The sequence below is a fragment of the Manis pentadactyla genome, chromosome 5 (genome assembly GCF_030020395.1).
Source record: "Manis pentadactyla isolate mManPen7 chromosome 5, mManPen7.hap1, whole genome shotgun sequence".
In the NCBI taxonomy this organism is placed as follows: domain Eukaryota; kingdom Metazoa; phylum Chordata; class Mammalia; order Pholidota; family Manidae; genus Manis; species Manis pentadactyla.
In genome coordinates, this window is record NC_080023.1 from 156134222 (window position 1) to 156161063 (window position 26842).

A 26842-nucleotide genomic window follows, 5' to 3' on the forward strand; every position below is an offset into this window, starting at 1 on the left:
TGTATCATTTCTTAACATGGAGAAATATCTGTAGGATTAATTCCTAAAAGGGTCTGGGCATTTGTAATTTTAATAGCTATTGCCAAATTTGACCATGTATTTTTAACAAAGTTTTCATGTAACATATGTAAAGTGGATACATCTTAAATGCACAGCTCCATTAGTTTTCTAGTGAATACACCTGTGTAACTGCTAGTTAGCTCCATGTATTGAGAGCTCCCTGCATTCCAGAGGCTTCTCTTGTGCATCCCCCCAATCCATTTCCCTCCCTCAAAGGACTATTCCATTTTTATTATCATACATTAATTTTGCCTGTTTTGAACTACATGTGGTTGAAAATGTATCTTTGGAATTATTTCTATATATTTTATAGAATATAGATAAGTGTGTGTATTTGGAACTGGTAGACCATTGTTACAGAGGGTTTCTCTGTGTGAGCTCAGCCTGACACCTGGCTGGAATCCTGCCTCTGGACCTTTGTGGTTCTACATGTCCAATGCCTAAGGTTCCTGGATCCTTTGATTCTGTGACTCTAAAATTCTATGGTGTCCCCAGGATCTGAATGGGGTGATGGCCAGGAGAGCCTGGAAATGCCCTGACAATTCCAAAGCCTGTCTCAGGCAGGCTGAGTCCCAGTACCCCTAACCCTTGTTGAGAGCAGGGTGCAGGAGGGGCTAAGAGTGGGGAGTTGGCTTCCTGTGAATCTTGGGTGTCCGTATGAAGGGGTTCCTAATTTGGTCTAAATTTCCTTGATTTGCTTCCTCTTCAGCCACATCATTCCTTTATGCCTATGGTCCCAGGTCTGCTTTTCTTCATGTGTGATTTTCCCTAGGGGATCCCAGAGACATAGGGATAGAGGCAGGGGGAGAGACACAGGATCCGGGTACTTGGGAGGCAGTGTCTCTCTCTCTCTCTCTCTCTCTCTTCTCTGTTTGACCTGGTCTCTGCCACTGCTTCTCTGTGAGACTTGGCCAGTATTTTCCTTTCTCTGGGCCTCAGTTTCCCTGGAAGTATAAAGAGGGTTGGACCAAAAAGGCCCAGAGGGCATTTAGTGGTTCCCCTTCTCTGAATCTTGTTGCTCTCTGTTGCTGGGGGTGTAGGTCTTTTTCTGGGTGCATCAGACTTCTTGTGACTCGGTTTCTCTCTCCAAACTCCTTGGTCTTCCCAAATCTCGCACTGCTTTTGCCCCTGCCCCTTCAGTCTCTGAATCCCAGCCTCCCTGTCTCTTGGGAGTGTCCCTCTCCGCCTTTGTGATCCCATGACAATGGGAGGTAAAAATAGCCCAGGGGCCGTGCTGGAGGAGATAAAAGGGAATTTGCCTTTTGTGTCCTGTGGCCAGGCTGGGGGGGCTATGACACGTGGAGATTGCTGACATAGCTCTCCTCTGCTGACCTTGACAGCAGCAATAAAAGGGGTAGCCCTGCTCCCAGCCTCACCGTGGTGCTGAGGTGGGTGATCAGGGCTGGGGCTTGCACCGAAGGGAGGGCTGGAGGGCCACGGGTAAGGGTGTCTGTGGGTGGGCGCCGGTCTCTCTGTCTCTGTGGGAAAGGATGCTCTGGTGTTTGAGAGTGTGTGTGTCGGGGGCTCACCAGGGAAGCTGAGGTGGGGAGCCCCAGGGAATCACTTAATACCAGGCCTTGTGGGTGGCTGGATCATGCCCCAGTGTGGGGCCCCTCGCCCCTCAGTTCCCCTGTCACTGCCGTCTTGCAGGGCCTGCTGCCTTGGACTGCCTTGAACTGCCAAGATTTTTAGTCCCTTGTCCTCCACTTCTCGGTGCCCTGCCATGATGGATGTGAGTGAACTTGGGGAGTCTGCACGCTATCTCCGCCAGGGCTACCAGGAGCTGATGAAGGTGCACACTGTCCCCTGGGATGGTAAGTGAAGGCAGAGGGGGCACAGCCACAAAGAAGCCCTTAGGGACTCAGGCCAGCAGTGGGGAGGGGTGGCACTGTCCTCCAGGCTGAAGGAGCGCTCCGACCTGACAGCTTTAGCTCCCAACCATTCCCTCAGAGTCTGGGGTCCTGAGGCTAAAATCCTAGGGACACTTGTTTGTGAGCAAGCCTCAATTTTCTTCTCTATAAAATGGGACAATATCACCTGCTTCCTGGTGTACAGTCTGTGGCTGAAGCCTGAGGCCTTTGTGATGAGAGTGATTAGTATGTGTGCAGCCTGCCTCCGTGTGTCCATAAAACCTGTGCTGGAGTTATTTTTAGTGTTTTCCATAGAGCCAAAGCCTCTGTTTATTAGGGACAGGAATAAAGACTACTATTTATGACCTTGTTTACTCACAGGACAATAATAACAATAGGCAGAGTCTATCAAATGCTCATTGTGTGCCAGGCCCAGAGCAGATGACTTTCCATGCATCATTTCAACAATGTGGGGAGGTGGGGGCCAGGGCCAGGGCCAGCTTCATAGGTGCGCAGCCTCTGCATGTTAACAGGGCACCATCCTCAGAAGGGCCTCATGCTTGATTCAAAACTCTGCCATCATCATCTTGAAAGTTTTAATAATTTTTTAACAAGATCTGCAAGATAGCTGGTCCTATGTGGCTAGGAGTGGCAGACTAGGGAACAGAAACTGGTGGTCTGCAGCCTCGGTATGTGACTTTAACAACCATGAAAGTGGCTCCCTGAAGTGGGGCCAGCTGGCCAGGCAGGAAGGAGCATGAGACACAGAGTTAGACCTGGGTTTGAGTTTTCAGCAAAATGGAGACGGAAACCTTAAGAATCAAGTGTCTTATATTGTGGGCTACTCCATATAGGACCTCAAGAGATGCCCATGACATTCCCTTTGAGGGGACAGGCCCAGAGAGAATAGGGATTTTCCTGAGGTCACAGGGCAAATAGGGCAGAAGCAGGAATCTGAACCCAAGTGTGTAACCCAGGGAAGTGAGGAGCTGTTACCTCAGTCAGGGAATCCTCTGAGGACCTTCACAGTTCTGCCCTTCCAGGATCTTGGGTCTGGAAAGACCTTCTCATGGTACTCCTGGGTCCTGACAGAGGGGCTTCTGGAAGGGACACAGTCCTATGGACACAGCTTGGGAGCCCCAGATGGGCCCCAACCCCTAGATGTGCATCAGCCATTCTCAAAGCCTCAATCCTTTCCCTGAAACCCAGGGAAGAAGCGTGTCTGGATACCTGATGAACAGGATGCCTATGTGGAGGCAGAGGTCAGATCGGAGGCTACGGGAGGCAGAGTCAACGTGGAGACCAAAGACCAGAAGGTTTGGCCCCCCTTTTCCAGAGCTTAGCTTCTCTGCGCCCCCTGGCACCTGGGTTTAGTTCCTGGCCAGCGCTTCAGATGAAGGGGTGAGAGGCATACAGGGGTGAGAGGCAGAGGTCAGTTGGTTCTTGCCTGCCTTCCACCCCACGGTCTGGTCTTCCTGGCAGATGTTGATGGTACGGGAAGCCGAGCTGCAGCCCATGAACCCGCCCCGCTTTGACTTGCTGGAGGACTTGGCCATGATGACACACCTCAATGAGGCCACAGTGCTGCATAACCTGCGCCAGCGCTATGCTCGTTGGATGATCTACGTGAGTTGTGGGCGGGGAAGGCTTGGTGGGTGGGTGGGACTGAGTGGTGGGGAGGGCCCCAGCTGTGCAGAGCCAGGTGATGTCAGGAGCACAGGATGGGCGAGGCTAGAGGCTGGCAGTGGCGCTGTTAGGTGGGGCCACAGGGTGTGGGCTGGACTGAGGGCTAGGGTGGGGCTAAGACAGCCACAGCGGGTATGGCGTGGCCGTTAAGTGGATCCTTGGGGAATATTGCAAGGGTTGTGGTTTTGTGAGGGCTGGAGCCAGGGGATGGGAACTTGGCCTCCAACAACCCACCTATACACTCTCTCTTCAGACATACTCAGGCCTCTTCTGTGTCACCATCAACCCCTACAAATGGCTCCCCATCTACACAGCTTCCGTGGTTGCTGCTTACAAGGGAAAGCGCCGCTCCGAGGCCCCACCCCATATATATTCCGTAGCAGATAACGCCTACAATGACATGCTGCGCAGTAAGGACCGCCTTGACCCCTCTCCCCTACCCAAGGCCACTACCCCGGCTTCTGGGTGACCTCTACTTCTTTCTACTTGCACTGCCCTCCTTTTGATGCTGTTAGACACTAGCGCAGCCATTCTGTCTCTCCAAGTGGGATTTGGCCTACATTTGAGAGGGTGGGTCCCACCTGCCTTTCCCATTTCTGGCCTGGGGTGGTGGAGGGGCATTATCCAAGGTGTGCAACCCATGGCTGGCCTCTCACCTTGGCTAACTTCTCTGTCCCCTCCCCTCTCTTCCAGACCGAGAGAACCAATCCATGCTGATCACGTGAGTGTGGGGCTCTGGGGATGGGGTGGGAAATGCTGGCCATCTGGCAGGAAAGGAGTTGAATTGAAACCATTTCCCAGAGCTGGTTCCAAAGTGTTTAAGGGCAGGTCTTTTATCACCTGGACCAGGGTCCCAGCTGAAGCTAAATTAGAGCATTTTCTCTGCCCCCGTTCTGGGCATATGTGTTACAGATGGTAGGCAGGGAAGGGTTACCCATGTACCAAAGGGATCACCAGCCCTGATAACTCCTGTCCCCAGGGCCTGGAATCTACTTCCACTTTGATCTTTTGGGAGTTCTGATTGTGGCTCAAGGGGAAAGGGGAGATTCCCTTTTCTCCTTACCATCTTCTTATCTCTGAATCTTATTTCTGATCTTTTTTTTTCCCTCATAGGAAAGTGGTAGAATTCTTCCATACCAAGTTCAGCCAATATGTGCAGTGTGTGTGGTTTTGTGTGTGTGTGTGTGCAGCCTGGTAGTTAAGAGCAAAGCCTTGAAACCAGAAAGACCTGGGTTCAAGCGTCCACTTCCTGCTGGTACCCTTGGGTCTCTTGAGTTTCATCAGTAAAAACAGCAATCCTGCCTACCTGTCATGCAGAGCTATAAAGACTCAGTGAGTTAACATATGTGCCTGGCACACATCAAGGACAGTCACATAACTTCTCTGAGTCCCATATCCTTATCCTTAAAATGGGGATGATAATGGCGCCTGCTTTACAGGGTTTCTAAGGCTTAAATGAGCTGATACTGGTAAAGTGCTTGGCTCAGTGCCTGGCACTAAGTCAGTGCTCTGAACAGTGGCATCATGTATGTTCTCACCTCACAGGGATAGTCTGCACTGGCTTGCTTTGTAAACAACTCAGCACCTCTGAGGGCTGCTCTGTCTCTGGGGTTTTGAGTTGGGGAGCTGGGTAGAGGGAAAGCAGAGTGGCCCTGCTTCAGGGTTGGGGCGCTGGAACGGAAGTAGTGTGGCCGGATGGGCATTGGTAACTCCTGTTTGTGTCATCCAAGTGGAGAGTCGGGGGCCGGTAAGACGGTTAACACCAAGCGGGTCATTCAGTACTTTGCCATCGTCGCTGCCCTGGGAGACGGGCCGGGCAAGAAGGCCGTAAGACTTGCCCACGCGGGCGCCGCTCCCCACTGCTTGTCACTGTTTTTTTCTTTTCTTTTTCCTCTTTTTTTCTTCCTTTCTTTCTTTTTTTTTACCCCCCTTTTTAAAAAGTTGATTCCCCAGAGCCTGCAGCCCTCTGCCCTGTCCCTGGTGGCGGGCTCTGGCCTGAGCAAGGTTTGATCAGAGCAGCTGTGGCCGCCTATGCCAGGCTGTGTGCCTGCCCCGCCTCAGAGCTCCCATCCGTAACACAGAGTGGTGGGACAACAGCTATTCTTAAACTTTTTATGTAATTTTTATTTCTGTCATGATCATATTTTGAAAGAGTTTACTAATAAGCCACTTTTATGAAGAAGTGATTGTTTTTTTCGTTTCCATACACCAAAGACACAATTACCTGCTACAAACAAGCAGCCTTGTATGGAGTTTAGACAGAGCCAAGGGCACTTGGCATTCCCAACAGCCAAGGTTAGGGGGCAATCTTGCACCCCATGATTTCTGTATGGTTTTTGAAAATTTATGACATGATGGGGGGCCAGTATCTTGTTTTTGTCTTTGGGGTACAGCATGCATCTCTAGCTGTTCATTCCAGCTGCCATGGCTGTTACAGCTGTTCAGAGCTCTGTGTGGGTCCCCACCACCCCAAAATGGGCTACTTTTCCTTTCCAAAAGCCCAAGGACTCCCCCCACACAGCTCCCACTGTGGTTCTGTTGAGCCTTGCTTTATTTTGTGGCATTTTTCTTTCTTCTTTTTCTTTTCTTTTTTTCCATTTAAAGTTTTTTTTTTCTTTTTTCTTTTCCCTTTTCCCCCATTTGATTTTCTTGGTTTTTAATTTTTATTTCAGTTTTGGTTTTTTGCTGTTGTGATGGTTGTTTTTGTTGTTCTGTTTTGGCTGTTGACTTTTTGGTACTCTTCCCTCCCTCCCCTCGTCACTCCATTTTCCAGACCTCCAAAGTGTCTGTGAGGATGCTGCAGAAAGTTGGGGCTTGGACCAGTGGCAGGAATGGAGGATAGGGAGAGGCCAGAGCTGGCAGGGAGGCAGCTGGGAAGGGCAGGGGCAGAAGAGCCCCTGGGCAAAAAGCAGCCCTGCACCGGAGAGTCGGGGCAGGGGTGCTGTGCAAGGGAGGTGAGGAGGAAGGCTGCCCCAGGGGCTGTGGGTGCTGGAACTTAAATGCCTCGCCCACTCCCCTCCCCTTGGCCCCAGATTTGACACCTCCTGGAGAGGGCCTGGAGCGAGTGTGTGCGGTGGGGCTGGGGTGGGGAGCTCCTTCCTTTTCCCACCTGCCATCTCCCTCTTAGCAATGTCTCTGGGGGATGTTTAAGTCTTGGGTTCCCTGGAAGTGAGTGAATAACCAAAGCCCCTGGTGGCACGGCTCCTGTCACTCCAGAAGCCATTCCTTCCTTTCTTCCCCTTTCTTCCCAGGCTGTCAGGAGCCAGGGTAGAGAGGAGAAGGAAAGGGAAACCGGGGGGGAGACATGGATGAGGCTAAGAAGGGAACAGGGATCCCCTCGATTCAATAAGTCCCTCTAGATGAGACAACAGGTGTCCCTGGGCATCATGGGAGGCAAAACACCTGGGCCCCGCGCCCGCTCTGCCCCCCACTTACCGTGTGGCCTTGAGCAGATCACTTCCCTGCTCTGAGTGTTAGTTTCCTCATTTGCAAATTATGGTTAACAAGGTGCCCCTGCCAAAGGCATTTTGAATTTTGGATAATAGTGGGTGTGTGGTTGTACAACAAAGATGCACCCAATCACAACACAAAGGAGGCCTGTGAAGAAGGGCTGTCACAGAGGGAGGTGAGGGGTAAGAAGATTTGGGTGGGAAGAGGTCTTCTCCATCCTCAGAGCATTAGGGAAGCTTTCCTAGAGGAGGGGGCCTTTGAGCTGGGCTCTGGGGGAGTAGATTTTAGTAAGGAACCTCTAGGGTGTGGGGCAGGCACTACTTCCTAGATAGACAAATGAAGGGCTATGGAAGAGGCCAGAGACAGAGCTGGGGAAGTGGAGGGGCTGCAAGTAGGAGACTCCAGCTGCACCGCCCTGCCTCAGAGCCCTGACTGAGGCCATACTTGACCCTACTTTCTAGCATTTCTCCTTCTAATAGTCCTGGGAGGGTCAGGCATGGGGAGTGGGGTCGGGTGGGAGTCACATCTGGGTGACTAATGTTCACTGTCCTGCTAACCACTGCCGCCTCCCGCCCCCTGAAACCTCCTGGCCTGGTGAGACCTCATGCCTTCTAAAGTCTTCCTTCTCTCCCCAGCAATTTTTGGCCACAAAGACAGGGGTAAGTGTGGGGCCAGTGTGAGTGGGGCAGGCAACAAGTATGGGGCCCTGGGGATCCCCCCTCCCCTACTGGGGCCAGGGGCTGCTCTGGTCTCCCAGCCAGCGCCAGAGCTGACAGACCCTTCACCCCACCACCCCCAGGGCACCCTCGAGGATCAAATCATTGAGGCGAACCCTGCCATGGAGGCTTTTGGCAATGCCAAGACCCTGAGGAATGACAACTCTTCCCGCTTTGTGAGCAGCCGCAGTGGGAGAGGGGGGTGGGGGTGGGGCAGGGTCAGCAGTGGGGGAACCCTGGTGGCAGGAGGCGGCAGCGGCTGGGGCAGCGCTCCTGGGCCCCTGACCGAGGCTGCTTCTCTGCTCACAGGGCAAGTTCATCCGCATCCACTTTGGCCCCTCTGGGAAGCTGGCATCTGCGGATATTGACAGCTGTGAGTCTAGAAGAGGGTGGGGGAAGGCGGGCGCAGGGGACAGAGGCCTGGGCCCAGGTCTGTCCACGCGGACTGAACACCCATCGTCCAGTCCTTGGGGGTCCCATCTGTTCTAGGCACTTTTCTCAATCCCCTGGCCTCTGCCCAGTTCAGGCCACCTCATCTCTCGCCTGGAACATTCCACAGCCTCCACATGGTCTCCAAGCCTGCATTCCTCCACTTGATCTTCTTCCAGCCAGAGTGATCTTTTCTTGGCCACTATTCTGACTACATTGCATTTCTGCTTAAAAGCCTTTTCTAGATCCCATCACCTTATCTGGCCAGTCGGGCTCCTTGCAGTCGGGCCCTCACCCGGCCCAGTCTTCCCTCTGGCCCCCAGGAGGGCAGGCCTCTGCTCTCCTGCCACAGCCTCATCTCTACACAGAGCCCCACTCCCTGATGCCTCTCTGGGGTTGTCGCCCATCCCACCAGGCCGAGGCACCTGGGGCCCAGGCTGTAGGCAAAGAGGGGACCCCACACTGACCACTCCCCACCTTGGGACGCAGGGCCACATCCTGATGGATAAGCATGGGCATGTGGCGATGGGCAGGGAGCGCTGTAGTTCACACCCTGACAAGCCCACATACAAAGACATGGAGGCTCTGCTCTGCACACTCTGGCACACGAGTACTGCTCCGGGGAACAGGAGCATGGTCTGCGGATGAAGGAATGAAAACATGGATGAAAGAATGGACAGATGAAGACCCACACCCACATTCACACACTCACACACGGAGACACGCAGGGATGCAGACATACAAACACATTCCCACATGTGACAAGTGCGCTGATGGAGAGAATGCCCTTCAGTACATGCTGGCATGTGTGTGGGCACAGCGCCTGCACACACACCCCTGCCCTTGCCAACACTTTCTCCCCATCACCTCAGCCCTATCGGGATGACCCACTGGGAGCTGTAGGAGATGGTAGGCCAGCATCTCCTTTTCTCCCAGATCTCCTGGAGAAGTCACGAGTGATCTTCCAGCTGCCTGGTGAGCGTGGCTACCACGTCTACTACCAGATCCTCTCCGGGAAGAAGCCAGAGCTGCAGGGTGAGGACCAGGGGAGGGGAGGGTGGGAGTCAGAGCCTGCAGGGCTGGTGGGAGTGGTGCTGTCCACAGACCAGGCCCTGGGATGCCTATTCCCTCACTGTTATGGGGTCTGTGACATCCTTTCTTTCCTGGGACTCAGAGCCTCTTCTGTCCCCTCATCCCATTCCTGGGGCCGCTGGTTATTGCTGAGCCCTCTCCTCCTCATGCTAGGGAACAGGCCCCTTAGTGCCAGTGCCCTGGCAAGTTTGTCCCTACTATTGTCCTGAGACTCTGGAGGCATCAAGAGGTGAGCAATGACTTTGTCTAGACCCAGCCACCCCCTTGCAAACCCCTCCAGGGCAGAGTCTGGTCCTCCCCATGCTCCAGGATGCAGTACAGGGTCCGGGTACCCAGAGGGGTAGCTGTGAGCAATGGCTGAGGAATGAGTGAGACATAGGGAGTGGGCCTCATTCTGCAGAGAAACCATGGGCATGGAGGTGGGGGCCAGAAACAGGCTATAGAGAAGCCGTGGGAGGGCCCTAGACTCTCCTGAAGGGCTGGCTCCCAGGACCCAGCATGCTGGTATGGGGGGAAGCGGGACAGCTAGGCGACACAGCTGTACCTGCCCTTCTCTGTCCCATGGCCCCCAGACATGCTGCTTCTGTCTATGAACCCCTACGACTACCACTTCTGCAGCCAGGGCGTCATCACCGTGGACAACATGGACGACAGGGAGGAGCTCATGGCCACAGATGTAAGTGGTGGGAGGGGAGCAGAGAGGGGCACCTGCAGGGTCTGGGTGGAGATCAGGGAGATCAGTGGAGTTTCAGTGACCTTAGCTTCGCTGGACCCTGGAGGAGCCCAGCCTCTCTGATCCTTCTGTCCCTCACCACAGCATGCCATGGACATCCTGGGCTTCAGCACGGATGAGAAGTATGCCTGCTATAAGATTGTGGGTGCCCTCTTGCACTTTGGCAACATGAAGTTCAAGCAGAAGCAGCGAGAGGAGCAGGCTGAGGCTGATGGCACTGAGAGTGAGGGTCCCCGATGCTGGCCTAGCTGGTCTCACCATGACCCTAGTCCCAGTGTCCTGTCCGTGACCATTAACCCTAACCCTTGTCTGAAACCTTTGACCTCAGTCTTACCTGACCCTGACTGTAACCTCTGACTTCTCAACTCCAGACCATCACCCTCCTGAGCTGTAAAATTTGCTGGCCCTGAACTTGACCTCTCCTAACCCCGGCTAAAGCCAGTAGAGCCTCCAAGTGCGTGTATTCTTGGCCTCCTCCTTATCCCGCCCGTGTGCCCTGCCAGGTGCTGACAAGGCTGCCTACCTGATGGGGGTCAGCAGTGGGGACCTCCTTAAAGGCCTTCTGCACCCCCGAGTACGTGTGGGGAATGAGTATGTGACCAAGGGCCAGAGTGTGGAGCAGGTGAGCTGCTTGCAGGAAAGGGCCCACCTGGGGACAGCAGGGCTAGGTCCCCTCCTTGCCAGGTCCCAGCCAAGCCTTCCCACAACTCTAGGTGGTATTTGCTGTGGGGGCTCTGGCCAAGGCCACCTATGACCGGCTGTTCCGGTGGCTGGTGTCGCGGATCAACCAGACCCTGGACACCAAGCTGCCCCGTCAGTTCTTTATTGGGGTCCTGGACATTGCTGGTTTTGAGATCTTTGAGGTGAGAGCAGGCCCGCGCCCCAGGCTGTGTTCTCTCCAGGGTGGAGGACTATGGTGGGTGGAGGCAGGAGCCCTGGGCTTCTTCCTGGAGGTGGGGGTGATCTCATGCTTATCCCTTTCCTCAATGGGCCTCCCTGTCCCCATTGGCAAGGAGACCTGCTGAGCCCAGCACCTCCCTCTGCAGTTTAACAGCTTTGAACAGCTGTGTATCAACTTCACCAATGAGAAGCTGCAGCAGTTCTTCAACCAGCACATGTTTGTGCTGGAGCAGGAGGAGTACAAACGGGAAGGCATTGACTGGGTCTTTATCGACTTCGGCCTAGACCTGCAGCCCTGCATTGATCTCATTGAGAAGGTGGGACCCCGTGCAATGTTGCTGTAAGGAAGGGAGCATGGGGTGAAGAGCGTGCAGGAATGAATATGTGCTTATATGTGAGTGAGCATGTGTGTGTATGAATGTCGGTGTGTGATTGTGCCCTGAAGTGAGCTTGTCTATGTGCTTGGCTGTGCCTGTGTATGTCCCTGTATGTGTGTCTGAATGGGAATGTGTGCACATGTGTGAATAGGTGTGCTAAAGAGTGAGTGTAATATATTTCTCTGGTGAGTATATATGTGAGCAGTGTCAGTGTGTGCGTGTGCATCCCAGCACGGTTAACAATGGCCCCCTCACGGGTGCCCACAGTTTTTGCAGTTCACGAGGCCCTATTACAGCCACAATTTCACTGGACCCTCAGAACTTCCCTGGGAGCAGGACAGGATAGGGTGTGCTTACTTACTTGTTTATTTAATTGTAAAACATTACAGGACTGGAAGAAAGAAAAATCCAAGAAAACTTGAAAAATCACAAGGGGAGAAATGTTTTCCCCAGTCCTACAACAACCTGTATCTTGGCACTTTGCTTAGTTTCTTCCAAGCCCTTTATTCTGGGTATCAATTTTCTTCTATAGACAAAGACTCAATTCTCATCTTACTTTTTCTCTGAAGATGTATTTTGTATGTTGAATGGTGTTGAAGAATAGTTCACACAGCAGATGATTTTCATGTGTTTCTGTAACTGTTGGACATTAAGGTCGACAGTTTTTTGCTGTTATATCAGCACTGAAAATACTCATTTCCTCATTTTGCAGGTTAGGAAATTGAGGCTTAGAGAGATTGAAGGGTCCTACTGCTAGTAAATGAGGAAGCCAAAATTTGAACCCAGCTGCTTTTTTAATTGTAACGTGTGTGAGTGTGTGTGAGGCCTCAGATATCGGGAGATGAGTGGGTATAGAGATGCCAGTCTGAATCTGCACACTCATTATGAGCAAACAGGACAACTCAGTTGTGCATCGTGCAGAAGGAGCTGGAGGCCAAGTCACAGACTTCTTTCTTTTTAAGAAGGCAGTGCTCCTGGGCATGTGTCTGGTTCCAGTGCCTCCCAGTAGATGGCTGAGGTTGGAGGTCCGGGGAGGCTCCCATGGGGAGCAGCTCTGGGAAACAGATGGACTGTCTTGATGGTGGCCCTATAAGCTTGTTCTGTGTCCCTAGCCTCTGGGCATCCTGTCCATCCTGGAGGAGGAGTGCATGTTCCCCAAGGCCTCAGATGCCAGCTTCCGGGCCAAGCTCTATGATAATCATGCGGGGAAGTCACCCAATTTCCAGCAGCCACGGCCTGACAAGAAGCGCAAATACCAGGCCCACTTTGAGGTGGTCCACTATGCGGGCGTGGTAGGTGCCTGTTGGAACCCGAGGTCTTGACCACGCCCCTCCCTCCTCTGGGCCCCCCTGCTTAGGCTCAGCATCTGTCTGGTTTCTGTCAGGTGCCTTACAGCATCGTGGGCTGGCTGGAGAAAAACAAGGATCCACTGAATGAGACAGTGGTCCCGATCTTTCAGAAGTCGCAGAACAAGCTCTTGGCTACCCTCTATGAGAACTATGCGGGTTCCTGCTCCAGTGAGTAGCAAGGGACAAGATCACCATTCACAGGGGACTCACACAGTGACACTGCCTAGAGTGACTGGTCCCATGTCTCTCCTAGCTGAGCCCCCCAAGTCTGGGGTGAAAGAGAAGCGTAAGAAGGCAGCATCATTCCAGACGGTATCCCAGCTGCACAAGGTGAGGCCCAGTCCGGGCCCTGTGCAGGCCCTCACCCTGCCAGCCTCCAGCCCCATGCTGTCCCTGCTCTGTCCCCTGCACCCTGGGCGGGCGGCTGTTAAGACTTGCAGTGATGTTTAACTCCTCTCCACGTGAACATCACAGCAAGTCTGTGCTGCTTCCCGTCCCCATGCTGCCTAGACAGGGTTTTGGGGGTTGGGGGCAGCCACGGGGGCCTGTGGGAGGGATGGCATTTGCGTGGAGTGAAGACATTGGTGGTGGTAATGGGAACCCAGTCAAGCAGAAGAGGGTAGAGGGCCACAAGGAACAGCGTGAAAGGACAGACACGCCTAGGCGTGCTTAGGCGCCTGGCTCGTTAGTCTGTATCGGGCTTGTCCACTGCGGCTTCCAATTCTGCTTCTTGCCCCTCTTGTGCCTTCTCCCCTCTCCCAACCCCCAGGAGAACCTCAACAAGCTGATGACCAACCTGCGGGCCACGCAGCCCCACTTCGTCCGTTGCATTGTCCCCAATGAGAACAAGACCCCAGGTAGTCACCCCAGGCTGGGTTGGTGGAGATTAGAGGGAGGGGGCAGGGCAGACTAGAGGCTGGGTCTGCCTGCCGAAGCCTGTACGGCCTCAAAATAAGCCCCCATGTGGATGGTTCATCTTTCTGTGGAAGGTGGGCCTATTGACCTCTTACCTTTTCCTCAAACTCCACATCCAGGGGTCATGGATGCCTTCTTGGTGCTGCACCAGCTGCGCTGCAATGGCGTTCTGGAGGGCATCCGGATCTGCCGCCAAGGGTTCCCCAACAGGCTGCTCTATACGGACTTCCGGCAGCGGTGGGTGTCCCCCTGCTCTGGCCCCAGCTCCTTTTCACCTTCTTTAGGGCCACCCTCCCCTCCCCTCCCCTCCCCTCTGCGCTCTGATGGAGGCAGCAGCCTGAGGGAATGGGAAGGGGGACAGGGCCCCCACAGGTGGAGGTTCCAGTCACTGAAGGGGATGCAGGGGGACAGGGGAGGGGCTGGGCAGGTGTCCTGTTGGAGATGGTGGTGGCTGAGACCTGAGGGTGGGCTGGGAGAGAAGGAAATGGGCTTGGGGTCAATGTTGAGGTGCAGTCAGGAGACCCTGCCGGTGGATTCGATAGGGAATAGGAAAGAAAAAGAAAAGACAAGGGTGACTCCCAGATTTTTGGCCTGAGCAACTGGGGAATTGGTGGTAGTTTGACTGAGATACCAAGACAGATACCAAAATCTTTAAAAATTTTTTGGTGGGAGGAATAGTAGATTGAGCTCTACTTTGAACATGTCAGTTTGAAATGTCTCCAGCAGATGTCCTAGAAGACAAACCAAGGTAGTGGGGGTACTGGATTTATCAGTTTAGAGCTTGAGGCAGGGAATTGGAGGGCAGGCAGACCTGGATGTAGATTTGGGAGTTCAATGAAGGTTCCTGTGGACTAGACTTTATGTAACGCCTGGTACCTAGCAGGCATTCAGTCAGTACTATTAGCTCCCTCCCACTTCCCTTTATAGGTTTGATTTTGTCAGGTTACAAGTGGTCATAGCTCCCTCCCCAGAAGTAACTGGTCATCCACACTAACTGGTACACTTGTGTGTGTCCATACAAATACTGTACACACAGGTGTACACACACACACACATACACTCACACCCCATTCTGTGAATTTGTTTTTTTCATGTATGAGAGAGAGCTCCTTATCAAGAGATTTAAGTCTGTACCATCACCTTTTTAAAAAAATTAAAAGACTTTTTTTTCCATGCAGTTTTAGGTTCACAGCAAAAGGGAGGCGAAGGCACAGAGATTTCCCCTGCACCCCACCCCCACTCATGCTCAGCCTGCCCCATTATCAACATCCCCTACCAGAGTGGGACATTTGTTAACAGTTGATTAACTTATGGAGACATGTAATAATCACCCAAAGCCTGCAGTTTCCATTAGAGTTTACTCAAGTGTCGTACATTCTAAGGGTCTGGATAATGTATAATGACTAGCAGCGTCATCCATTCTGCTATGGCTGTAAACTGTCCCATAGTGTCATGAGCTGTGCTTTGTTGATCAGTCCCCCTAGTGCGGGATCTTTCGTGTTTCTAGGGTTTTGCCTTCACAGTGTGGCCACGACCAGCCTGACCCTTGTGGGCCTGTACAATGTGAAGGTGTGTCTGCTTCAGAGGTGGACCCTTAGAGGCCCTCGCTCTCATTGACTAGAGTTGTCTCCCAAATGTTTCTTCAGTTTTTGATACACTATATTGCATCACCTTCTGTATATTTTTTGCTTCTCAAAAAAATTACAAAAGTGCTGCATGCCTTTTATAAATACTGCAGCCTCGTAAAGAACTTAACCACTGAGTGCATTTAAACATAGCCCAAGGTGTTTGAGCAGAACACACCCAGTACCCGGAGTCGTGGTGCCTCCCCTGCCAACTTGTTCAGTGTGGCCCCTCTGGAGCCGCTCTTGCCAACCCCTTTGAGACCCAGGAATGTTTACCCTGCTGCCCCACCAGCCTCTTCAGTCCTTGGTTCCCCACCCAGCCCCCTCCTCACTGAACCTTCCCTGCTTTCCCAGGTACCGCATCCTGAACCCCAGTGCCATCCCAGATGACACCTTCATGGACAGCAGGAAGGCCACAGAGAAGTTGCTGGGCGCACTGGACATAGACCACATCCAGTACCAGTTTGGCCACACCAAGGTCAGAGCTCAGAGGAGTCAGGGCCAATCTGGGCATAGACAGTCACCCCAGACAGGGACGTGCTGGGGGCTGGAGGATATACCTGGCTCCCTCGTCCCACACCCTCCAAAGGTGTTCTTCAAGGCTGGGCTTCTAGGCATCTTGGAGGAGCTTCGTGACCAGCGTCTGGCCAAGGTTCTGACACTGCTGCAGGCCCGGAGCCGTGGCCGCCTCATGCGCCTCGAGTACCAGCGCATGCTTGGAGGCAGGTGGGTGTGAGAAGGGGCGGGTCCACAGAAACGCCTGGCTCTCCAAACCCTGTCAGGTTGCCCTGCGGGCCAGATTACTCCCTGGGGCTGGTGGGGAGCCTCCAAAGGGCACGGATCTGTTCTGTGGCTTTCAACTCCCAGCGTCCATTTCCTCACCTCACAAACTGGGCCACCAGAGTGTGGTCCAGCGGTAATAACAATGAGTGTTACCCAAGACGTTAAAGTGCCAGCCCTCAAGAATGAGACTTTATTTGCATTTCCTTGGTTAAAGAACACAACAGTCCCCAAAAGGTAGGTGCTATGATTATCTCCATTCAGCAGAAGGGGTGTTGGAGTCAGAGAGACCCGGTCACAGCCAGTTAGTGGGAGTGAGGAAGGCTGGGATGTGAGCCCAGGCGGTCTGACCAGAGCCCGCAGTGCACCAGGATACCTTCCTGGTAATTTTAGGACACCTGCAGAGGTCACCCAACATTCAGGACTGTGAGCCCCTGTCCTGGAGGCAGACTCGTGGGCCTCTCCCCCTCAACCTTCCCTAGAAAGCAGAGGCGTTAGGACCAACTCGAAGGGACTGCTGGCAAGATTAAATGAGATCACACACTGACTGCAGAGCAGGCCATGCCTGGCCCAGTGGAGGTGCTCAGGGAACCAGGGCTCCTCCTAGGAAGGGGCAGCGCCGAGCCTGCTGGCCACCTGGGACTTGCCCTCCCTAGGGATGCCCTATTCACCATCCAGTGGAACATCCGTGCCTTCAATGCCGTCAAGAATTGGTCATGGATGAAGCTCTTTTTCAAGATGAAGCCATTGCTGCGCTCAGCGCAGGCTGAGGAGGAGCTGGCGGCCCTGCGGGCAGAGCTACGGGGCCTGCGAGGGGCGCTGGCCGCTGCTGAGGCCAAGTGCCAGGAGCTGGAGGAGACTCACGTCAGTGTCACCCAGGAGAAGAATGACCTGGCCCTGCAGTTGCAGGCAGTAAGTAGGGGAGGGGGGCTGGGGTTTCCCTTGGCGACTTGGTGCCCCCTGCACCCCAGGCTGCTCTGAGGACCTACCACAACCAGACCCCTACCTGGGCAGCCATTCTCTGTATCTTCCCAGTCCAGAGGCGCCATGAGATGTGACCTGTGGGCACACGTCCAGGCTCAGCTTCCCACGTTGCCAAGCTCCCCACTCTCAGACTCAGTCTGTCCACATCCTAGTGCTCCCCCTGCCTGCCACTGTGGCTCCCCGCTAGAGCTGCAGTGAGGCCCCATCTCCCAGCCTTCTCCCTCTTGCCATCCCTGAGCCAGACCCATGCTCCCTCCTGTGGTTGGGGCCGTGGGAGCCCAGTGGCAGGTAACAGTGATAACCAGAGGGCGGGGACCAGAAGGCCTGAATCTCATCACCTGTGTGCCAGGCCCCGCTGTAGCTGGAGGTGCCCAGGTGGGAAGACAGAGACAGGCCTGTGGTCACAAAGCCCGTCCGCTAGTGCAGGAGACTGTTAGGCAGCCAGGTGGTAAGGAAGTGGTGAGGAGAGCGAGGAGAGCAGAGCCCCTGTTGTGAGCAGGGGGCACGCACGGCTGCCGCGCCTGCACCTGGAGGCCTCGGCCGTGCCTTCCTCCTGGAGCCCTTGTTTGGGCCTCAGTCTGGGTTGCCCCCGGCCTAATGTGCCCCTGCCCATCCCTCTGCCCAAGTCCTCATCCCAGCACACCTGACCCCTTCAGGGCCAAGAGCAGGGCACAGGCATTCTTGGTCCCCAGAGCCCAGCTAAGTGTGGGTTTCAAACCTCGGCATGGACAAATGAGCTTCCTTCTCCAGGACCCGGCCTGGGGTCCCTCAGCCGGTTCCCTGGCTCTGGCTCTGCCCCATTCGCCTTGTCCTCCTCCAGGAGCAGGACAACCTGGCAGATGCCGAGGAGCGCTGCCATTTGCTGATCAAGTCCAAGGTGCAGCTTGAGGCGAAGGTGAAGGAGCTGAGTGAGCGGCTGGAGGATGAGGAGGAAGTGAATGCAGACCTGGCTGCCCGCCGGCGCAAGCTGGAAGATGAGTGCACGGAGCTCAAGAAGGACATCGATGACCTGGAGCTGACGCTGGCCAAGGCCGAGAAGGAGAAGCAAGCCACCGAGAACAAGGTACGGGCCAGTTCATCTGTGGGGCGAGGCCCAGAGCCAGGCGCTGGCTTTGAGACCAGTTGCAGGCCCGACTCCTGGCTCTGCCATACCTCTGCGGCGTGGCTGTGGGCAGGTCACTTCCTCTCGTGGGCCTCAGGCTCCTCAGTTGTTATGGGGCAGTAGCAGCACTTGCCTCAGGCTGGGCTAGGATTCACTATGTAATTAGCCTTTGCTAGCACTCACTACAGGGTCTAGCACATGGTAGGTGCTCAGCAAATGCTAGCGATTGTCGTCCATCCCAGACTGCAAGTCTCTTCAGGGCAGGAACCCCATTTCCCCAGCTCTGCACCCCCCAGGTGTCCCCACATACCATCTATCATTGAACCCCATGACAGCCCCAAGTGGTTCACAGGACTGGGAGGACTGACTCCATCACACAGGAGAGGAAAGTGAGGCTCAGGTGTAAGTGGCTTGTTCAGGTGCTCGCAGGTGCTCACAGGGAAAGCCAGGACTGGGGAACAACTATCTGGAACACCTGTTATACCAAAAATAGCTGGCACCTATTGATCTGTAGCTCTAGGCCAGGCACTGTATTTGTGAGCATAGGCTCAGTAATCCCTCAGTACAAAACGAGGAGGATGGTATCCCTTTGGGATGAAGAAATTGAGGCTCAGAGTCAAGGGACTTGCCTGAGGTCCCCCGGCTGGAAGGGGGGCAGTCGCTGTGTCCTGGCCCCGTGGCTGCTTAGACCCGAGAGCAGGAGGTGACCTGGTGCTGGTCCCATGGTGACCCTGGCCCTGGCCCAGGTGAAGAACCTGACGGAGGAGATGGCGGTGCTGGATGAGTCAGTGGCCCGGCTGACCAAAGAAAAGAAGGCACTGCAGGAGGCCCACCAGCAGGCCCTGGGGGACCTGCAGGCCGAGGAGGACCGTGTGGGCGCACTGGCCAAGGCCAAGCTCCGGCTGGAGCAGCAAGTGGAGGATGTGAGTTGGGGCCACAGCACAGTGCTGGGTGGCGGGGCCAGGACAGCTGGGTGGTGGCTGGCCAAGCCTGGTGGATGAGCGTGCCTGCCACACCCCGCTTCACAGCTGGAGTGCTCCCTGGAGCAGGAGAAGAAGCTGCGCATGGACACAGAGCGGGCAAAGCGCAAACTTGAGGGTGACCTGAAGCTGACGCAGGAGTCGGTGACAGATGCTGCCCAGGACAAGCAGCAGCTGGAGGAGAAACTCAAGAAGTGAGCACGCAGTGGGCAGCAGACACGATCCCTCGGTCGGCCAGTGGCCTCCTGGGCCTGGGTCCTGGTTCTCACTCCCTCTGGACTCTCGTCAGTTCCACAGTTCTGCAGAGGCTGAATGTGGAGGGTTGAGAGGATGGGGTCACTAGGGTACAGGGGGTCGTGTCCTGCCCTCCCTGGACCGGGGCCTGAGAGGACACATGGCAGCGAGGTCACTCAGAGCCTGGTGCCTCGGGCACCGGGGGTGCGGCAGGGTTGTGGGGAGCCGGGGGCCCCAGGCGGGCTGGTGGAAGTCAGGGCCCAGACTGGTTCGTGTGCCCCCACCCCCGGCGATCTCCAGGAAGGACTCGGAGTTGAGTCAGCTGAGCCTGCGAGTGGAGGACGAGCAGCTCCTCGGGGCGCAGCTGCAGAAGAAGATCAAGGAGCTGCAGGTGTGTGGGGAAGGGGGTGCGCGGGGACTGGGGTCAAGGGGCACAGAGGTGACAGCTGCGTCTGCGCCACCCAAGGCTCGGGCTGAGGAGCTGGAAGAGGAGCTGGAGGCGGAGCGGGCCGCCCGCGCCCGTGTGGAGAAGCAGCGGGCGGAGGCCGCCCGGGAGCTGGAGGAGCTGAGCGAGCGGCTGGAGGAGGCGGGCGGCGCCACCGCGGGGCAGCGCGAGGGCTGCCGCAAGCGCGAGGCCGAGCTGGGGCGCCTGCGGCGGGAGCTGGAGGAGGCGGCGCTGCGGCACGAGGCCACCGTGGCCGCCCTGCGGCGCAAGCAGGCGGAGGGCGCGGCCGAGCTGGGGGAGCAGGTGGACAGCCTGCAGCGGGTGCGGCAGAAGCTGGAGAAGGAAAAGAGCGAGCTGCGCATGGAGGTGGACGATCTGGGCGCCAGCGTGGAGACGCTGGCCAGGGGCAAGGTGACTGACCCCGCCCGGCTCTGACCCCACCCCCCGCACCCATCCTGACCCTAAGCCGACCCTGACTCTAACAGCTGACCCCGCCCCCTGACCCCTGACCCCCCGTGCCAATATCGACCCCACGTCAGTCCTGACCCTGGGCCTGATTCTGACCCCTGGTCCTTCACCTGCCGCTCAGCACCAACTCCACACCAGTCCAGGCCTCAAGCCCTGATTCCTAAACTCTGTGCCCTGACTCCAGGTCATTTTTGACCCAGCATCCAATTCTAACTTCTCAGTCCTTGACTGCTGAACTCTGACCTAATACCTTTCCTGTCTCTGTTCCTGTTCTGAATCCCAGCACCCAACCCTGACCTCTGTACCACCTACACCTGATGGCCGACCTCAGACCACTGTTCCCAGCTGACTTCACACTTGTGTCCTAACCTCACCCTGGCCCACTGGCCTTAGGACTAGTCCTGTCCTCTCACTTCTGATGCCCATCTTTTGAGCCTTAGACCTTTGACCTTAGACCAGCGGTAGAATCTCTGGCCCTGAACCCAGGGCTGTGCACGCCCTTTGATTCCTGGGTCCACGTCTAGCCTTCTAGTTTCTGACCCCTGCTCCCAGTGTCTGACTGGCAGCCTTAGACCCTGCCCTGGGAGTCACCAACTTGTTCTGACCCCTGACCCTGGATCCCAGGCCACTTCAGAGAAGCTGTGCCGGGCCTACGAGGATCAGCTGAGCGAGGCCAAGATCAAGGTGGAAGAGCTGCAGCGGCAGCTGGCAGACGCGAGCACCCAGCGTGGGCGGCTGCAGACTGAGAGTGGTGAGCTCAGCCAGGGGCTCAGCTGGGCCACAACAGGGCCTTGGTTCTGTCCCTTGCCTGACGGACCTGCTGGCTTACTCCGTGGCCCGCAGGGGAGCTGAGCCGCCTGCTCGAGGAGAAGGAGTCTCTGATTAGCCAGCTGAGCCGTGGGAAGGCCTCAGCCACCCAGAGTCTGGAGGAGCTGCGGAGGCAGCTGGAGGAGGAGAGCAAGGTGGGCCGGCCACTGGCTGCCCTGCAGTGGGCGGGGCGGGTGGGCGCCAGGGCCACTGGCCTGGTCTGATGCCGAGTTCCCTGGGGTCCCTGCAGGCCAAGAGTGCGCTGGCCCATGCTGTGCAAGCTTTGCGGCACGACTGCGACCTCCTGCGGGAACAGCATGAGGAAGAGGCCGAGGCCCAGGCTGAGCTGCAGAGGCTGCTGTCCAAGGCCAACGCCGAGGTGGCCCAGTGGAGGAGCAAGTACGAGGCAGATGCCATCCAGAGGACTGAGGAGCTGGAGGAAGCCAAGTGGGTGCCTTGCCGGGGTGATGCCAGTGCCTCTGAGCTGCGAGGGGGCGAGGAGAGGTGCGGGGGCCATTCTTCTGCCAGCCTCCCTCTGCTACGAAGTCCGTACCCTGTCTGCTCCCATGGCCTAGAAAGAAGCTGGCACTGCGGCTGCAGGAGGCAGAGGAGGGTGTAGAGGCTGCTCACGCCAAGTGCTCGTCTCTGGAGAAGGCCAAGCTGCGGCTGCAGACTGAGTCGGAAGACGTGACCCTGGAGCTGGAGCGGGCGACCTCAGCAGCTGCTGCGCTGGACAAGAAGCAGCGGCACTTGGAGCGGGCACTGGAGGAGCGGCGACGGCAGGAGGAGGAGACGCAGCGGGAGCTGGAGGCGGCCCAGAGGGAGGCCCGCAGCCTGGGCACTGAGCTCTTCCGGCTGCGGCACAGCCACGAGGAGGCTCTTGAGGTCCTGGAGACACTCAAACGGGAGAACAAGAACCTACAGGGTACGACCCGCCTCAGGATCACAGGCTGCTTTGGGGCTGCCGGGAGTGCATACAGGGTGTCCCGGTAGGATTGCCCCTGGGGTTAGGGGTGAATGAAGTGACCTGGGCTGGAGCACAAGCCCTGGGGGCGGCCCCTCAGTGCCTGGTCTATTCTGCAGAGGAGATCAGTGATCTCACAGACCAGGTCAGCCTCAGTGGCAAGAGCATTCAGGAGCTGGAGAAGGCCAAGAAGGCCCTGGAAGGGGAGAAGAGCGAGACCCAGGCTGCACTGGAGGAGGCTGAGGTCAGGAGCTGGCTGCAGGGGTGGCTGGACCCTGACCTGCTCCTCCCCCGGCCTCCCCTCTTCCTGAACACATGCTCACGGCCCCCACGTCCGTGCTGCCTGCTGTGCCCCTAGGGAGCCCTGGAGCTGGAGGAGACCAAGACTCTGCGGATCCAGCTGGAGCTCTCCCAGGTCAAGGCTGAAGTGGACCGGAAGCTGGCGGAGAAAGACGAGGAGTGCACGAATCTGAGGTATAGGGGCCGGGGCCATCCCGACCCACTAGGGCCCAAGGGCCCATCCCTCTTCCCTGGGCTAACAGCCCCTCTTATCCCAACATCTAGAGAGGAGAAAGGCAGGCAGGCCGTGTTTGCTGAGCCCCACTGTACGTGTGCACTGCTACAGACACCTGATGGGCACCTCCCACACAGATGCTCACATTGGGACGATTGTCCCTTCTAGGGGTGAACCACAGAGAGTCTGAAGGAGTTGCCCAAAATTACACAGTTGGGGTAGAGCGAGAGTTCAGCCCATGTCTGCCCTGGAGCCTCACCTGTCTGCAAACTCGCTCTGATGGGCAACAGGCAGTCGTCACAAGGGACTTGAAATCAGGGTGGGAGCAGTCACGTACTCCCAGAATGGGTTCACATACCCAACATCCCTTAGGTGTTATGAGCAGATGGTGCCCGTGCCCAGCCCAGTCCTGCAGGCCACAACCCCTCCTTTCATCCCTTCCTCCACAGGCGCAACCACCAGCGGGCAGTGGAGTCCCTGCAGTCCTCCCTGGACGCAGAGACACGGGCCCGCAACGAGGCCCTGAGGCTCAAGAAGAAGATGGAGGGCGACCTCAATGAGCTGGAGCTGCAGCTGGGTCACGCCGCCCGCCAGGCTGTGGAGGCACAGGCCGCCACCAGGCTGCTGCAGGCCCAACTCAAGGAGGAGCAGGCGGGGCGGGACGAGGAGCAACGGCTGGGGGCTGAGCTCCGAGAGCAGGCGCAGGCCCTTGAGCGACGGGCTGCGCTGCTGGCTGCCGAGCTGGAAGAGCTGCGGGCTGCCCTGGAGCAGGGCGAGCGCAGCCGCCGCCTGGCGGAACAGGAGCTGCTGGAGGCCACGGAGCGCCTCAACCTCCTGCATTCGCAGGTGGGGCCGGGGCACGCAGGGACGTGTGGGGCGGCGCCTGCTGGCCGACTCTGAGGCTCTGCTTCCTCCCAGAACACAGGCCTCCTGAACCAGAAAAAGAAGCTAGAGGTGGATTTGGCGCAGCTGAGTGGGGAGGTGGAGGAGGCTGCCCAGGAGAGGCGGGAAGCCGAGGAGAAGGCCAAAAAGGCCATCACCGATGTGAGGCTGGGCTGGGCTGTGGGGGAGCCCGGGAGCGGAGCTTCAAGGGACTTTCATTTTCTCACCACACCACCTCCCCTCTACCACCCCCAGGCGGCCATGATGGCCGAGGAGCTGAAAAAGGAGCAGGACACGAGTGCACACCTGGAGCGGATGAAGAAGACACTGGAGCAGACGGTGCGGGAGCTACAGGCACGGCTTGAGGAGGCAGAGCAGGCAGCCCTCCGTGGGGGGAAGAAGCAGGTGCAGAAGCTGGAAGCCAAGGTGCGTGTGACCCTCCCAGTCCTCTCCCCTGCAGGGAGGGCCAGCCTGAGGGCTGCCTTTGGGTATGAGGCCCATCTCCGGGCTGCTTGCAGGTGCGGGAGCTGGAGGCAGAGCTTGACGCAGAGCAGAAGCAGCACACCGAGGCCCTCAAGGGGGTGCGGAAACATGAGCGCCGCGTCAAGGAACTTGTGTATCAGGTGGGTGACGAGGTCCACCTCAAGGGACAGCCCCAGAGCTGGCCTGCTAAGGGCAAGACCTGAGTCCCCTTTGCCTGCCCAGGCTGAGGAGGACAGGAAGAACCTGGCTCGCATGCAGGATCTGGTGGACAAGCTGCAGAGCAAGGTCAAGAGCTACAAACGCCAATTTGAGGAGGCGGTGAGTGCACTGGCACCTGGGCACCTGGAGCCTTGGGGTCAGGATGCCTGTGCTGACCCAACTTGTAGTAGCTGGCCACGGGGTCCGCAGCCAGCTGAGATGCTGGCAGTAGCCAGCCCACGCCATTGCTGGGCCATGGTTTCCCCAGTGCTGATTCGTTGTGTGGGTAGGCTGCCCCTGAAGGGCAGTGAGCAGGAAGAGAAACAAGTTTCTAAACAGCTTCAGCCAGAGATGAGACCTAGCTCTCCTCTGGAGGGACCCCCAGGTGCTTCCCCCTCCGGGCACGGTCCGACACACAGGCGCTTCCAGAAGGAGCGTCTCCACCCCCCTTCTGCCGTGGGTATTGGTGAGCAGGGAGGACCACGGGCAGTGGTCAGCAGAACTGCGGACCAGAAGCCAGCCCCCTCCTGGGGTGGCGTGGGGACCAAGCCTGCCTGTGCCCCCCAGGAGCAGCAAGCCAACACTAACCTGGCCAAGTACCGCAAGGCCCAGCATGAGCTGGATGACGCCGAGGAGCGGGCAGACATGGCAGAAACCCAGGCCAACAAGCTGCGGGCACGGACCAGAGACACCCTGGGCCCCAAGGTGAGGGGCTGTGTGGGGCATGGCCTGCCTGCTGCGTAGAGGGGCAGGTGGTGCAGCTGACTCAGCCACCCCTCTCCCCTTAGCATAAGGAGTGATGCCTGAGCCCCTGGGCTCTGAAGAGGATGCTGGCTGTTTGCCCCTCACCGGCTGCCCTGGTCCTGTCATCTCTCCATCTGCTGAGCCTCTCGGCAGCCCCAAGCCCTGTGGTATCCCAGATAAACAAACACCTCATCTGCAGCTCCAGCAAGTTTCCTTCTCATTCTTTGGGGCTCAGAAGGGGAGGGGAGCACATGGTCCCATGGACAAAACTCAAGTCCACATCAGTCATTTAAAATAAAGTTCTTTAATAGTCTCCATTTAATTGGTTTATTTGTTGTTAATAAATTGGCAACACAAGGAGGGGCCAAGGGTGTGCTCCCAGCCATGCTCCTGTGCATGTGGGCTCAGGCAGGAGACACTGCCCTGGGGCAAGGCAGTCACTCTGTCCCCAAGGGATGGAAGAAAAAGGTCCCCTTTTTTGGGGGGACCCCCCTGGGATGAACACAGCGGCCAATGAGCAAACAGAACCGGAGGAGCTAAAGGAAAAAGAGGAGGGAGGAAGGGCAGGGCAGATGGGCAGGCACGGGGCAAGGCAGCGTCCTCTGGCGGACCCCACCCCTGCCCACAGGCTCAGAAGCCTTTGCCGGGGCCAAAGGCTAGGGCAAGCTTGGCTCACAGATCGGGTGACGGTGCTCTTATCTCCCTCGCCACCCCAGGACTGACAGCCAAGAGACTGGGCAGGAGCTCACACAGAGCTATTTTTAAAAGTCCCTCTACTTCTGGGTGGGCCAGGGCCCTAGGGTTCTGGAGGGTGGCACAGTGCCACATCCTCACCATAAGGATCTTGAGGAAGCGGAGGATCCCCAGTGACCACGGCCTTCAGACCCAGGGCCAGGGGCTGCTAGATGCTCTCTCCCACCAAGCCTGTACCTGAAGACCTGGGGCGGGCAGGCAGCAGCAGGGAGGCAGGGGAGGGGCGGGCGCAGGGCAGGGCGTGCGGCACGCATACCCACGCTCACCCACGCTGGCCCTGGCCCAGCAGCCTTCTGAGGCCTGGCCCATGGTCACTCCTCGGTGAAGTCCCTGTCTATGTCCATGTAGGGCTCCTCAATGTAGCTGACAAGGGCAGAGGGTGACTGGCGGTCTGGGTTCAACAGGATGGACACGGTTTCTTTCCAGTATGAGAAGCTGATGCAGGAGCTCTGGGAAAAGAGGGGGAGGGCTGGTGGGGGTGATGCCTGGAAGACCCAGGTCGAACCTGGCACCTCGTGTAAGGGGGCAGAGAGCTGCCCACCGTATGCCCAGGTGGGGACCACATGCCCAGGATGCCCTCTGACGGGCTCTGGGTCTGCGAGGCCCACTCCCCAACCCGCCCCTCTGGGCAGGGCCCTCACGTTCTCCAGGCAGGTGCTGTCCTTGTCCTTGTGCAAGTAATGCTGTTGCCAGAAGCGCAGCAGGTTGTGGAAGTTGTTGAGCAGGAAGCCAGGGTACTTCTTGCTGTGCTCCATCCGCTGCAGCAGCCGCAGGTACAGGGGCAGCCGCTCTTTCCGTCGGGCCAGCATCAGGATCACAAGGCTGGTGTTGAGGCAGCTGACATTCTCCTGCAAGGCCCCAGGTGAGGTGTGTGCCAAGAACTCCAACAGCCCCTGTGGACCTGGGGTGCCACTGGGCAGGGAAGAGGAGGGCCCAGGCCCAGAGCCTACAGGACCGTGCTAAGCTGCCCCTGCACAAACCTGAGAGCACTGGGGAAGGGAACAAGGCCAGCACCCCCACCGTCCTGCCCCGAGCACCTTCTTGAGCCTTCTCCCACCCACCAGCCGTCCCCACCCTGGCAGGAACATCGTCATTGGCCCAGAAATCAGCTCAGGTGCAACTTCTTCCCAGGAGCTCTGATCCCTGGGCAGGGCTGGGTGCATGTCTCACACACGTTACCTCCCATGCTAACTCCTCCAGTACTGGACTGGGAGCATCAGGAGGGAAGTCACTGTGCACCCCTAGCCCAGGGCCTTGCCTTAAAAAATGTTGGATAAAAGAACAGAAGAACCACCTTGTGGAGGTATGGTATACCCCCATTT

General features: G+C 56.9%; 2 protein-coding genes across 6 annotated transcripts in view; one reads left to right on the forward strand and one right to left on the reverse strand.

The window, feature by feature from the left end:
• The first annotated feature begins 1689 nt into the window (after positions 1-1689).
• On the forward strand, positions 1690-25084 carry MYH7B (myosin heavy chain 7B). Of its 4 annotated transcripts, XM_036902481.2 has the most exons (41): positions 1690-1874; positions 3120-3226; positions 3393-3536; positions 3850-4006; positions 4290-4317; positions 5327-5423; positions 7682-7705; positions 7846-7938; positions 8072-8135; positions 9128-9226; positions 9856-9959; positions 10101-10239; positions 10520-10638; positions 10730-10879; positions 11063-11233; positions 12406-12585; positions 12678-12810; positions 12896-12972; positions 13412-13499; positions 13677-13794; positions 15537-15660; positions 15772-15908; positions 16619-16874; positions 17767-18009; positions 18795-18971; positions 19077-19222; positions 19563-19653; positions 19729-20118; positions 20800-20926; positions 21019-21137; positions 21233-21429; positions 21558-21907; positions 22066-22190; positions 22305-22420; positions 22910-23306; positions 23379-23504; positions 23598-23768; positions 23861-23965; positions 24048-24143; positions 24591-24728; positions 24812-25084. In XM_036902481.2, exons 1-41 carry the CDS (start codon positions 1784-1786, stop codon positions 24821-24823), a joined length of 5826 nt encoding a protein of 1941 aa, XP_036758376.2. In that variant the 5' UTR covers positions 1690-1783; the 3' UTR covers positions 24824-25084. The 4 variants fall into 4 exon arrangements, with proteins under 4 accessions (XP_036758376.2, XP_057358916.1, XP_057358914.1 ...); XM_057502933.1 differs by lacking the exons at positions 1690-1874; positions 3120-3226; positions 3393-3536; positions 5327-5423 and having other exon boundaries at positions 3943-4006; XM_057502931.1 differs by lacking the exons at positions 1690-1874; positions 3120-3226; positions 3393-3536; positions 5327-5423 and having other exon boundaries at positions 3972-4166.
• The window catches only part of TRPC4AP (transient receptor potential cation channel subfamily C member 4 associated protein), a 96166-nt gene continuing 94376 nt past the window's right edge, over positions 25053-26842 (reverse strand). For both annotated transcript variants that reach the window (XM_036902486.2, XM_036902488.2), the window contains exons 18-19: positions 26162-26368; positions 25053-25969 (exon numbers count right to left, since the gene is read on the reverse strand). In XM_036902486.2, coding sequence (XP_036758381.1) covers positions 25832-25969; positions 26162-26368 — 345 coding nt within the window. In that variant the 3' untranslated portion in view covers positions 25053-25831. The remainder of the gene's footprint in view (positions 25970-26161; positions 26369-26842) is intronic.